A 12,942-nucleotide genomic window follows, 5' to 3' on the forward strand; every position below is an offset into this window, starting at 1 on the left:
GCTCATTCAGGACACCACCATCTTTCTCAACCACACCCTTAACACAGCCCATTGTTTCTTGTGTGCATCACTACAGCACCCACTGCTGGCCACCGTGCCCCTTAATATTTCCAAGTACTCCTTCCATGCAGAAAGACAACCCCGCTGCCCCCTGGCAGACATACCCCTATGGGAACCAGAATACGCAGATAATCTCACCATCCACCACTGTGTAAGCCCAACTCCACCCCCCTCCAGCGCACTTCACTGCCTCTCTATCTACACCCCTACCTCCGGCTCTAAGACTTTTATGCAACCGGGACACTTCTTTTGGTGTAATGGCAGTCTTTTCAACTCACTGCCTCTCAGCTCCGATACACCCTGCATTCTTGTCACCCTAATCCCTCAGTTTACACTTTACAGCATGGCAGAATTTCTTGAGCTCCAACCTCCCTTGCCCTCGCACACAAAAAGAGCTGCTTTCCTTCCCATCATGGTCAGTAGCTGTTTGATCACCTCAGTCATTGGGGCAGGGTTTTCGGGAGAAGCCTTGAGTCACTCTCTATAGGCAGTTAGAAATCTCAACGCCAAACTTGAGGGAGCCCTGACATCCACTGCCGATTCTCTAGCCTCTCTCCAAAGACAAGTCACTTCGCTAGCTAAAGTCACCCTTCAAAACCGGCGGGCCCTAGATCTGCTTACAGCCGAGAAGGGTGGCACCTGCGTCTTCCTCTGGGAAGAGTGCTGCTATTACATCAACGAATCCGGCATTGTAGAAACTAACATCACCAAACTCACCGACCTTGCCTCCAGCCTCCACTCTGCTTCCAATTCCAACCCATTCTCTTCAATACTAACAAACCCCCTTCTCACCTGGCTCTGGCCCATCGCAGGCCCCATAATAGTCATTCTTCTCTCCTGTCTCTTCTTACCCTGTATAATAAAGTTCATCAAATCCCAAGTCGGAAAAAATCTCTAATCAAGCTTTCAACCAGCTTTTACTCAAGAACTACCAGCTTCTGGCCACAGAAGATCCCTCACCCTCACGTGACTTCCTCGCCACACACTGAAATGGACCCCTCTCTCCGCTGGAAACTGTTCCTGGAAACAATGGCTGCAGACGCCTGGTTCCTGACACCCATATCCTCTTAGCACCATTAAAATCAACAGGTCCTCAACGTATGGTTACAGGGAACCTTCATTAATTTCCAAACCTGAAGATATCCACATCTACTCATCCTTACTGTGGAGAGTCCTATCAACCCTTTCCTCCCAATCCTCAAACCCTCACTCCCTTCTCCACCCCTGATCAGCAGGAAGCAGCCAGAGAGAAAGCAACGTCCACAAACCCATAGAGGAGAAAGGGGGGAATGAAGGGTCCCCAGCAGTAAGATGGCAAACTTCCGGCTTCTCTTCGGGGTCCTCAGTTCCCGCCGGCGCCACCTGAAACCCAATCACCTCTCGCCCCCCTCCCAATCCCAGCACCTAGCCAACAGCCACCAGCCCCATAGAAGTGACACCTCAATCAATTCATGCCCCTTCCTATATAACCCAGCACCTTTCCCTAATAAAGTGGAATTCTCCGGTGAATTGCTGCTGTGTGTCGCTCCTTTCCTTTCATGACCAACAAAGGGCTCTGCCCAAAGTTTATTATTTTTAAAAATAATCAATGCAGTGGCCTCACAAACACACAAAAGAAGGGTATAAGTTAATACTTATGGGAAGAGAAATATGAAGGGAATAAATCTTTGGAGAGAAAAACCCAAGATATTAATGCCCAAGCTGCTACTGGTGAGGTTTATTCAGGATTTAGTCTGTTTGTTCTCTGACTAGGATAAGAAATGAGATTTTCTGAGATTCAATCTTACATTTAGGTATAAGATATTTGTAATAAAAATTGGTATAAAGAGTGCTGAGCAGCCAGAACTCTTTCTAATTAATTTATTCAAGGAGACATTAAACATGTTTGAGCTCTGGTTTAGGTATCCTTTTTGAGCAAAAAGTTAATTTTATTATAGCGTATATACAAAGAGAAGTGCAGGATGAATTGGTTGAAAGTAAATAGAAAAATGTGGTATTAAATTAGAGGAAGAGTTTTCTGACGAAAAGAGGTTAAGATCAGTGGAAGGTGTGAGTAAGAATAAAGGGAAACTTCTTCAGTTAAGCCTTTGAAAATTACAAACAACAGGTAGGCTCATGGTACACATCATTAGCTAGTAATAAGCTTTGAGTTTCCTAATATCTTTGTGTTAAATTTTGTGCTTTTTTGTTGTTTATTTGAGAGTAGACTCTCTGATCAAGTATAGGTATATGTTTTAATTTTTAAGTATCTGAGTATGTATGTCTGTTTAGTGGTACGTATGTGTGTTAAAAGAGAGAAAAACGAAGAAGGAAATGAGGGATAGAGAAAAGAATTAGATGAGTAATCTTTTAATATATGTCAAAATTAGTATCATGAAAGAAGCATGTTTCAGTTCAACTGTTAGACAAAATATTAAATTGTACCTCATGTTAGATAATTACATAACTGCACTAGTATTATTTTTAGTGGAAGAAGAATGTTACTGTTATCTAGGAAAAGAGAAAATAATTTTCAGAATTTTAGTATATTTACTTATGTATTTTCACATTAGTATATCCCAAATGCCTGATATGTTTATTGGTTACAATGCCTTCAATTATATTTAAATGATTCTTGAGATTAATCCTCTTTCTACTCTACCAAGAATTCAACTTACAATATTTCTTCTATGTCCATATTAATGGAATGCAGCTCCTAGGCTTTTATGTCCTCTCACCAGTCATATAATTATTTAAAAATTAAATACTGTTTTTGATGCTAATTAATCATTAGAAATCACTACTGTCTTTGAGAGCAGTCCATGACAAAAATGAATCGCAATAACCATTTATTTGACCACAAATATTCATTGTTAACTTGCCATGTTGTTGTGTGCTCTGATAAAATGAAAGAGTCCTTTGCAAGTTTAGCATCACATTCAGGGAAATGTTGTAGATAATTTATGTAGCAGAGTGCTTTAGAAAAGATACATCTAGTATCTTGAGAGTAGTTTTCATAGTTGGCAAACATTGATTAGGTAATAAAAGTCCATAAGTTAATTCAGTAAATATAGAGAGAACATAAAAAATGTTCCAGGCACTGTTTTAGGTGCTGGGGGTACAGTAGTGAATAAATTAGACAATAGTTTTACTTTGTTTCTAGAGTTTACATTAAGTTGAAGAAAAAAAGACAAATGTGTGATAAAATCCATCCAGATTAAGAGAAGTGCCATTGATAACAATATTGGCAGAAAATGATGATACAGTAAACCTTTTTTTAAAGTAATTTAATAGGGCAATCAGAGATAGCCACACTGAGGAAGGTGGCTTTAGGAGAAGGACCTGAATGAGATGTGGGAATTAATTCTGAGGATTTACCAAGTGTAAGAATGGAACAGACAAGTGGAAAGCATAGACCCTGAGATGGAATTGTGATTAATGATTTGTACGAATATCATAGAGGTCAGTGTGGCTTAGTAATCAAGGAATAAAGTGGAAGTAAATGCAGAAAGTAAATACGGGCCATTATGTAAGATCTTGTAGGTTATTGTATTGGCTTTGAATTTTCGCTCTGAATAAGATGTAAATCATTAGAGAACTTAAAACATCAGACTTATATTTAACAGAATAATCCTGGATGCTATCTTGAGAGTAGTGGTTTGGGCAAGAGTAGAAATGACATCATTCCAGTAATTCAAGTAAGAGATGAAGATGGCTTGCACAAAAGAAATAACATAGGATTTAATAAAAAATGGATTTTTCATCTATATTTATGAAACAGATTAGCCTGCAGTTTTCATTTCTGGTAGATCCTTTCCCAAGTATTGCTATGAAGGTCATGCTAGCCTTATTTAAACAGTTAAGAAGTGTTCCCTTTTCCTTTGGAATAATTTATGTAAGTTGCTATTATTTCTTCATTAGCCGTTTGGTAGAATTAAACAGTGGAATTTGAACTTGATGTTTTCTTTTGGGGGAAGATTTTAAATAATATCTTCAGTTTCCTATATAAAAATGAAACTATTTAAACTTTCTATATAGAAAGTTTTTATACTTTTCTTTTGGTTTTAATTAATTTGTAAATTTCATCTAAATTGTCAGGCTCATTGGCATAAAGTTGTTTACAATGACCTTATAATTTTTGACATTGATGCTGTCAGTAGTGATATTACCTTTTAAATTAGTAATTTGAGTTCTCTCCCTTTCTTCAACAGTCTTACTGGAGTTTATCATTTTCACTATCTTTCCAAATAACTTTTGATTGTATTGACTTTTCTCTATTGTACTTTTGTTTTCTATTTCAATGATTCATGTTATTTTCATTGTATTCTTCTTTCTACTTTCTTTAGGTTTGAGTTGCTGATTTCATTCATTCATTCAGCTTCTTGAAAGTTTAGTGTATTTCAGTAATTCTTATTTTCTTACATATGAATTTAAGGCCAAAAATCTTCCTCTGTTTATTCCTTCAGCTGTATACCAGTTTTAGTGTGTCTCATCTTTATTATCATTCAGATATACTTTAAAATTTTTATTTGGATTTCTCCTGTTATCCATTAATTATTTAGGTGCATGTTGCTTAATTTCAGGCATTTAGTGAGTTTCTAGATGTTCTTTTTTATTATTTTCTAATTCCACCATAGTCAAATAACATTCTTTGAATGGCTCAATCTTTTAAAATTTTTGAAGCTTTTTGACAGCCCATGATTGATTCTGTAAATGTTCAATGTACACTTGAAAATAACATGAATTCTTATTTTTTTCTATTCATGCATTGTATTCTAAAACAAGTCATAATCATTATTTTTCTAGTTTTTTCACTTTCATAGAGTAAATTTTTTCTTATATGCACATATACCCATGCTAATATTCTTCATATTTTTCTGCATTTCTGTTCTGTTCAGTATCTTTTATTTCTGCTAAAGAAGTTTCTTCAGTGTATATTTTAGTGTAGTGATGAAATCTCCCTGTGTTTTCTTATTGTGTGTATGTGAATTCTTTTCTTGTTGGGTTAAGTAATCTATATATGTTAATCAAATTTGTAAATTATATTGTTTTTATTTTATTTTATTTATTTAATTATTTAATTTTTAAATTTTGGTATCATTAATCTACAATTACATGAAGAACATTATGTTTACAAGGCTCCCCCCTTCACCAAGTCCCCCCACATACCCCTTCACAGTCACTGTCCATCAGTGTAGTAAGGTGCTGTACAATTTTATACTTACTTTTTGGCTGATTCTTCTATCAGGTATAGAAAAAGGTATTAAGGCTTCTTATTATGATGTGAATTTGACTATTTCTTCATTATTACTGTTAACTTTTGTAGCTATTTTATTGAGAGCCTTGTATTGGACTATGATATTCTGTACTAATTATTAGCAGGGCAATCTTAACACAGATGAGTGGGGGATTTGAATCAGATAGTTTTTTCAGTTTCTCAGTTCAAGGGCTTCCTCTTCTTTTGATGCAGTGGTGATAATTTTCTTTTATAAATAGCAAGACTTTTTTTGTTCTTATATTTACTATGCCTTTTCTCTCTATCTCCCTCACTGCTTTTGCCTTGCCATGTTCTATTCTTTTTCCCCCTGTAGAAAATCCCACTAACTGTGAGGCACTCTCCTACTGGGACTAAAAAATGTGGGGTATTTTCAAAGTTCTCCTACTGTTAGGACTCCTCACTGTTTTTTCTCAATTACACCCACCAACCTCAACACTGTGCTATAATCTTGTGACTAACAATGCTAATTATGCTGTTTTGTTCCCTCAACTTACACAATACTTCAAGTTTCTGGGTTTACTAAAGGTATGAATGTCAGGAGAGATAGGATAATTACCTGTGGCATTTATGCATTTTAGGAGTAGAGAGGAAATCCTCACAAGGTACACATGTGCTACTGCCAGAACCTAGAATCTTAAGCTGAACAATGAACTATTCCCTTTGTTTATATATTTTAAATTTGTCTAACCTCTAATTCTAATACCATCTGTGAGGTATGGTCATGTCTTATGTTTCTTTTAAAAAGAGCCCTTTAACTATACCTGATTTATTTATAACATGCTGCTCTAATTAGTCTAATGTAATTTTCAGAATTTACCAGGTATGTTAGTCTTCCTTAATTTTGTTCTAAGTAAATTTAGTTTTATTACTCCTAAATATTTTTCACATTGTAACTTGCCCTTGGGTTGTTTCAAATAGTAAATTTATTTCACCTAAACCCCACAGTGTAAAATTAAAAATTCAGAAAAATTAATTCATTGTTATTGTTATATTTTCTCTGCAAAGCAATGGAGAATGTCACTACAGTGAACGAATTTCTTTTACTTGGCCTGACCAGTGTTCAGGAGCTGCAGCCTTTTTTCTTTGTGATTTTCTTAATCATTTACCTGATAAACTTGATTGGAAATGGAGTTATTTTAATGATTGTTATTTTGGAACCCAAACTCCACTCCCCTATGTATTTTTTCCTGGAAAATCTTTCTTGTTTGGATATTTGCTATTCTTCAGTGACACCGCCTAAGGTGCTAATAAACCTTCTCTCCACTAGGAGGACCATATCTTTCCTAGGATGTATCGCTCAGCTACACTTCTTTCATTTTCTGGGAAGCACGGAGGCCATCTTACTGGCTATCATGGCCTTTGATCGTTTTGTTGCCACCTGCAGCCCACTTCGTTACATTGTTATCATGAACCCCCAGGTGTGTATTCTCTTGGCAGTAGCGGCCTGGGTCACCAGTTTCTTTTATGCTATGATGCATTCTGCTATGACTGCAAACCTAAAGTTTTGTGACTTTCACAAACTCAGTCACTTCTTTTGTGATGTCAAGCCCCTCTTGGAACTGGCCTGTAGTAACACACTACTCAATCAATGGCTTGTTTCTGTTGTCACAGGCAGCATATCCATGGGAGCTTTCTTCCTGACTCTCCTCTCCTACTTCTATATTATTGGCTTTCTTCTGTTCAAAAATAAATCCTGCAGAATACTCCACAAGGCTCTGTCCACCTGTGCCTCCCATTTCATGGTAGTATCTTTTTTCTATGGACCTGTGGGCTTCACATACATTCGTCCTACCTCAGCCACCTCCGTGACTCAGGACCGGATGGTGGCCATCATATACAGTGCAGTCACCCCGGTGCTGAATCGAATGATATACACTCTTAGGAATAAAGAAGTGATGTTGGCTCTGAAGAAAATCTTTGGACGGAAATTATTTAAAAATTGCCAGCAGCTGCACTGTGACTAATGAGACTTGTATATGATTTCCATTAAGACTTTCATCCCTTCAATGTAACAAATGGTTTACTATTTTTCTCTCAGGAATTTTTAGCACTTGTTACTGTGTTCTGTACTCATTTGTGCATAATCATGATTTGTTTAGTTTTTATTCATCCATTTATTTAAGAGATGTTCATTAAGCATATATTATGTCCGGCAGTGTCCTAGGGGCCAGCGACACTGAAGTGAGCAAAAAAAATTGCAAAATCTCATGAAACTTAAAGTTTGGTGTAGTAGGAAACATGTAATAAAGAAATCCCTCAAGTGCATATGTAAAGGGCAATTAAATGTTATGGAGAACTAAAAAGGCAGGAAGAACAGGGAGGGATGGGAATAGGTACCTATTGTATAAGAGAGAATTTATTTGTTCTCTGTCCTGGGTTTATGGCATAGAACTTCTTGAATTTTCCCAAGTGACAGAAGTGTCTTTGCTATTCATGAGCCACTTGTAACACATCTGAGTTTATGCTCTTAAGGTGACTCATGGTGAGCTCCAAGATAGCTTCAGGATGTGGCTGGTCATGCTTGAAAGACCAATCATGTGACTAAGTATTTTGGACTTTGAGTCATGATGATATCAGCCTAGCCTCTAATTGAGGAGGGAGGTTGGAGATTAAGTTCAGTTAATGACCAATTATTCAACCAATCATCCTACGCATTGAGAACTCAATTAAACTCTGGACACCAAAGCAAGTGAGTGTCTTTGGTTGGCAATACTGTGCACATTTTTGGATACTGTGATTGTTAATTTTATGTCAAGTTGACTGGGCTAAGGGATGGACACACCAAAAATTTCCTTTCTGGGTGTGTTTGTGAGGGTGTTTCTGGAAGAGAGTAGTGTTTGAATCAGTAGACTGAGTAAAGAAGATTGCCCTAACCATTTTGGGCATCATTCAATCTGTTAAGGTCCTGAATAGAGTAAAGAGGTGAAGTGAGGGTGAATTTGGTTGGTTCTCCAGCTTGCAGATTGAAGATCATGGGAATTATTGGCATCCAAAAGTGCATAGACCAATTCCCATAACAAATTTCTCCAGGTAGATAGATAGATAATATATTATTTTTGGTTCTATTTTTCTGGAAAATCCTGAATAATACAAACATCAATATGCCAGGAAGGTAAGACGTTTTGAGGACAAGGAAGCTTTGCATTTGGGACCATCATAAAATTTGCCCTGTGTGTCTCTCCTGTTCGCTGGCTGTGATTTGTATCCCTTTATATGGTAAAATTGTAATCATATGTATAGCACTTTCCTGAATTCTGTGAGTCATTCTAGCAAAGTATCAAGGATGAGGTAACCTCCAAACTTGTAGCCAGATAGTCATAAGTGGGAGTAGCCTGAAGACCTCCAAACTTGTGCCTAGTGCATGGCGTGAGGGCAGTCTTGTGGAGTTTGGTTTAATTCAAACTGGTTGGTATTAGAAGTCATTATATTCTCTCTCCATGTCTCTCTCTCTTATAACCCCCCACTCTGCACACACACACACACACACACACACACACACACACACATATATATAATACTATGTAATAATATAAATGAAACACTATAAATAATTAAATTCTTCTACAATTCACAGCCTGAGTTTGATAATATGTTGATGTTGACCTGTTGTAATTAGCTAATTTTTGGTGGAGAGAAACACCACATTTCCTCAGAGATGTTATTAATTATGTCAGACAAAATGGATGAAATTACTCTAACAGCAAGATTGAAATGACAATTATGGGATCCTAATTTGCATAGATCTTTGGTGTTAGATTATAGGAAAATTTCTTTCTGAGCTAAAGGGTATTGATGGTTTCACATGTATCAAGAGCGAGTGAGTGAAAGGCTTTTATCAGCCCCCTCAATGGAAAATCATGATTTTTTACTGAGTTTCCAGACCTGAACCTATTCCAAAGCCTGTCAATTAAAGGAGATGTAGGGTCCCCTTAAGGAATGTCCCTGCAGTGTCACAGATAGTGTTTACGGTGGCAGTTTTCCTAGTTGTTACCCAAAAGGCCCTTTACCTGAATAATTGTATACTTTGGAAAGGGAAATATCTCCATCTCTTAAGAACTTTTGGATATAGAATTTAAGTTAACATGACAACAGGTAACCCAAAATATTATCATGGTCTTCTGATAAACTGAGGGGGAGGTGTTGTTGCATGAATGTCAGATAATAAGGAGATCACTTGTCTAAGCCCATCTCACAGTAGGTTCAGCATTTCACAAGACTGTTCACTAATTATTTTCAAGGTCTCTAATTATGTAACTGAGTTAACTATACTTGGCAGCTATAGTTAGTGATTTGGCAAATGCGTGATTTTCAGTAATCATTAGTAAGAAGGATTAGGATACTTTTTATTTACTTGAGATGACCAACAGTACACATTCACAGTCTTGCTTCTGGGCTGTATTTATTCTCTAGCTCTCTGTCACCAAATAGTCTAAAGGGATCTTGACCATCTAGATAGTATGCAGAAAATATTACTGGTTTACTATAATAACATTATCATGTTAATTAGCCATCCTAAGCAAGAAGTAGTGAGATGTTCTGGTAAGAATATGTGCTCCAGAGACAGGGAGATAAACTCTCAAAGATTCATAGGCTTTCTGAATTGATGAGGGCTTTAGAGGTCCAATGGTCTGGATTATATTGTGTACCTGCCTCAGTGAAAAGGGCAGGTTTATCAAATCTTGCACCTCCTCTTATTAAGTAGAATGTAACTTCTTGTTAGGCATTTTGTATTTTAGAAGCAGCATAAGTCATATTTGTGAATATTTCTCTGATCCGTTTACTGGGTACTTAGAAGACTGACAGCAACTCAGAGATAATAATTGTTGGAATCAGCTACTATCCATAGAAGTACAACAACAACAGCAAAAAAAAGAACGTAGAAAGAATAAAGAAATTTTGAGAAAGAGGTATTGCAGAACTGATGCTCACATCTCTGTGGAGGAGGCGCACCTACCTTTTGTACTAAGGAGTTTGGAGGAGAGCCCTGGGGATCTGATGATTAGACCTCTGAGGAGAGGGTACTGCTCAGACACTACTGTTACCTCCCAGATGCTGCTGGTACCTCTGAGTTGATGCAATGAGACTGTCTCAGGGAGTGTGGGATGAAGCTGGAGGCTGAGAAGTTGTTGCTGTGATGAAGGCAGCAACAGAACAATAGGAATCAAAGCACTTCTTGTCTACTTCTGCCTTCCAACCCCGCTAGTTATTCCCATCGGAAGCCAGCAGAAAATCAGCTGGCAAAAGAGACTGCAAAATGAAGATTACATAGAGAAGTACGGATCTGGAGCAGAGACAGTAGTTAATTAACTACAGAGCCATACACTCTGTTATTTCACACAACTAGGCAGAGAAAACATGGAGAATCACCCAACAGGTCATACTTGTATTTGAAATCACTTTCTTTGGCTCCCACAATATTGACAAAGTTAAGTCACATGGCCAAGACTAACTTCAAGCAGATAAATAAACTATAATCTTCCTTGCAAGGAGAGGAAAATCAGAAATATTGGTGAGTGATCAGTGGTTGTGGTTATGTCTAACAGTAATCTTTTAGCTGAGGTGTTTCTCTGTACCAATCCACAAAGGCAGCCTATGCTACCCATATCACTGAGGTCAAGGCTAATATGTTCCGATGCAAGGACAGCAAGTGGAGAAAACACAGGGCTACCAGTCAGTCATGAATAACAAAGAAAGGATTAGGGACTGATATTGTTGGAGAATCCAGGAAGCTCTGGATTTTAAGTTTAGATCATAGCTCTCTCAGTTATGTTATTGTTATTCTATAGCTGGAAGGCAACATTAGACCATGAAATTGTATACTTGGACAAAGAGGTAGATAACACCACCAATCACTGAATGCTGACAAATAGCTTTTGGAGGAGACCACAAGATAGAATAGGTGGGCCCAGACAGCCTCTGGATCATTTGATGGGCACACCAGTCAAGATACTGAGTGTACTTGTGTTTGATAATCAGCGGCAGCTGCCCCAGTGGGCATCTGTACTACAGGATGTCATGGAGGCCATTGAAGTCACCTACTGAAGTCAATACTTAGTGGGAGAATGAACAGAAGTTTCTGAAAATACGGAGTTCTTTGATTCTACCTATTTGATCTCCCTGCATAACAAGGGACCATGTCTTGGCTTAAAATGAGGTCAAGTCTTAATATGGAATGGAGTGACCTATGGTTGTTAGACACAGAAAATGCAGGTAACAGAGTCATGTAGGAGGGCAGGCTAGGAAGCTAGGAATTGTGGAAACCAAAGGAAGAGGCAGACAGCAGAAACAGGATATTTCTATGGACAATAACATTGTTAATAGCTTGGTTCATTGAAAAAGTTGAAGCAGGAGAGGTGATAAAATATTTTCATATTATGTGGATTCGGAGTGACTGGTTTTCAATTGAAACATTGCACAGTGATTTGCTGAGCCACATGGCATTTTAGCATCAGTTCATGACATGAATATCTTCCTTCTCTATAACTAATAAAATATGTATTTATTTGACAAATACATATACAGTGATAAATATGCGCTTGGTATGTTTCTAAGAACTTTTAAAGTATCAAATAATTTAATTTTTATAGCAATTCTGTGAGGTAGCACTCACTGTCATCATTTTATAGATCAAGAAAAGTGAGGCACAGGAAAGTTCAGTAACTTGCCCAAGGCCACACATAAGTTAAGTAGTATATTAACCTGTCTTTTTCTAAATTCCATGCTCTGAACTACCATATAAATGCTAAAACCATGGTGACAGAAATCAACTCACCATTATGAAAGGCAAATCATGAAAAAGGTATTTAATGCAAAAATACTTAAAGAGTGCCTACTGACTTACTGCCATTGTGCTAAGTACTAGGAATACAGTAGGGAACAAAACAAATATTGTCCTGCCATCATGGTGCTTAATGTCAAGTAGAAATCAGCATTGCTATACCGTTTTTGTTCCATATCACAAGCTTACTCTGGTCTCACAAAAATAACTTCATTCTAAATACTTAGTTGATATAAAAAACACAGTATAGGTAATAGAGAAACTTAAAGCCAAAGTTGCATGAGAGTTTATCCAGACACAAACTTATTACAAAATTAACCAAGAGTATAATATAGTATATAATTATTTGTAGCAATATAATTCTATAATAACATTTATACCGTATAATCACAGATTAGTTGGAAATTTCTGCCTTGTATGGATCTCAATTACTGACTTCAATAATGTTAATTCTGGTTATTCTGCCATGTATAATGATATAACATGTTAAATTCAAGTAAATATGACAAACTTTAATTATCTGATAAAGTACATGAAATGGGGGTCATTTTAGTAAACACATCCATGTGAATATAATAAAACTAACCTGCTAAAATTCAAATTCAAACTCAGATATGTGTTCATTATATTTTCTGAGTTAACAGTCATTAACTCAAAGATTAAAAATACATCTTTAAAGATAGTTTTTTAGAGCAGTTTTAGGTTTCCAACAAAATTGGAAAAAAAGTACAAAGATTTCCCATGTCCTCCATGTTCTCCTTACACATACATAGCCTCCCCAATTATTAACATTGCCACCAGAATGGTACATTTGTTACAATTTATGCTGACACATCACAATCACCCA

The 12,942-nt window shown here is 36.9% G+C and overlaps 1 protein-coding gene across 1 annotated transcript; it reads left to right on the forward strand.

Annotated features, from left to right (window-relative positions):
* The first annotated feature begins 6,324 nt into the window (after window positions 1–6,324).
* OR12D3 (olfactory receptor family 12 subfamily D member 3) lies at window positions 6,325–7,281 on the forward strand. The gene has a single exon (XM_017648196.2). It carries the CDS (start codon window positions 6,325–6,327, stop codon window positions 7,279–7,281), a length of 957 nt encoding a protein of 318 aa, XP_017503685.1.
* The last annotated feature ends 5,661 nt before the right edge of the window (window positions 7,282–12,942 follow it).

Source organism: Manis javanica, chromosome 16 (genome assembly GCF_040802235.1).
Source record: "Manis javanica isolate MJ-LG chromosome 16, MJ_LKY, whole genome shotgun sequence".
Lineage (NCBI taxonomy): Eukaryota > Metazoa > Chordata > Mammalia > Pholidota > Manidae > Manis > Manis javanica.

Bases quoted from the DNA above. Each gene is read 5' to 3' on its own strand.
- OR12D3 (XM_017648196.2), top strand. From the start codon at position 6,325: ATGGAGAATGTCACTACAGTGAACGAATTTCTTTTACTTGGCCTGACC.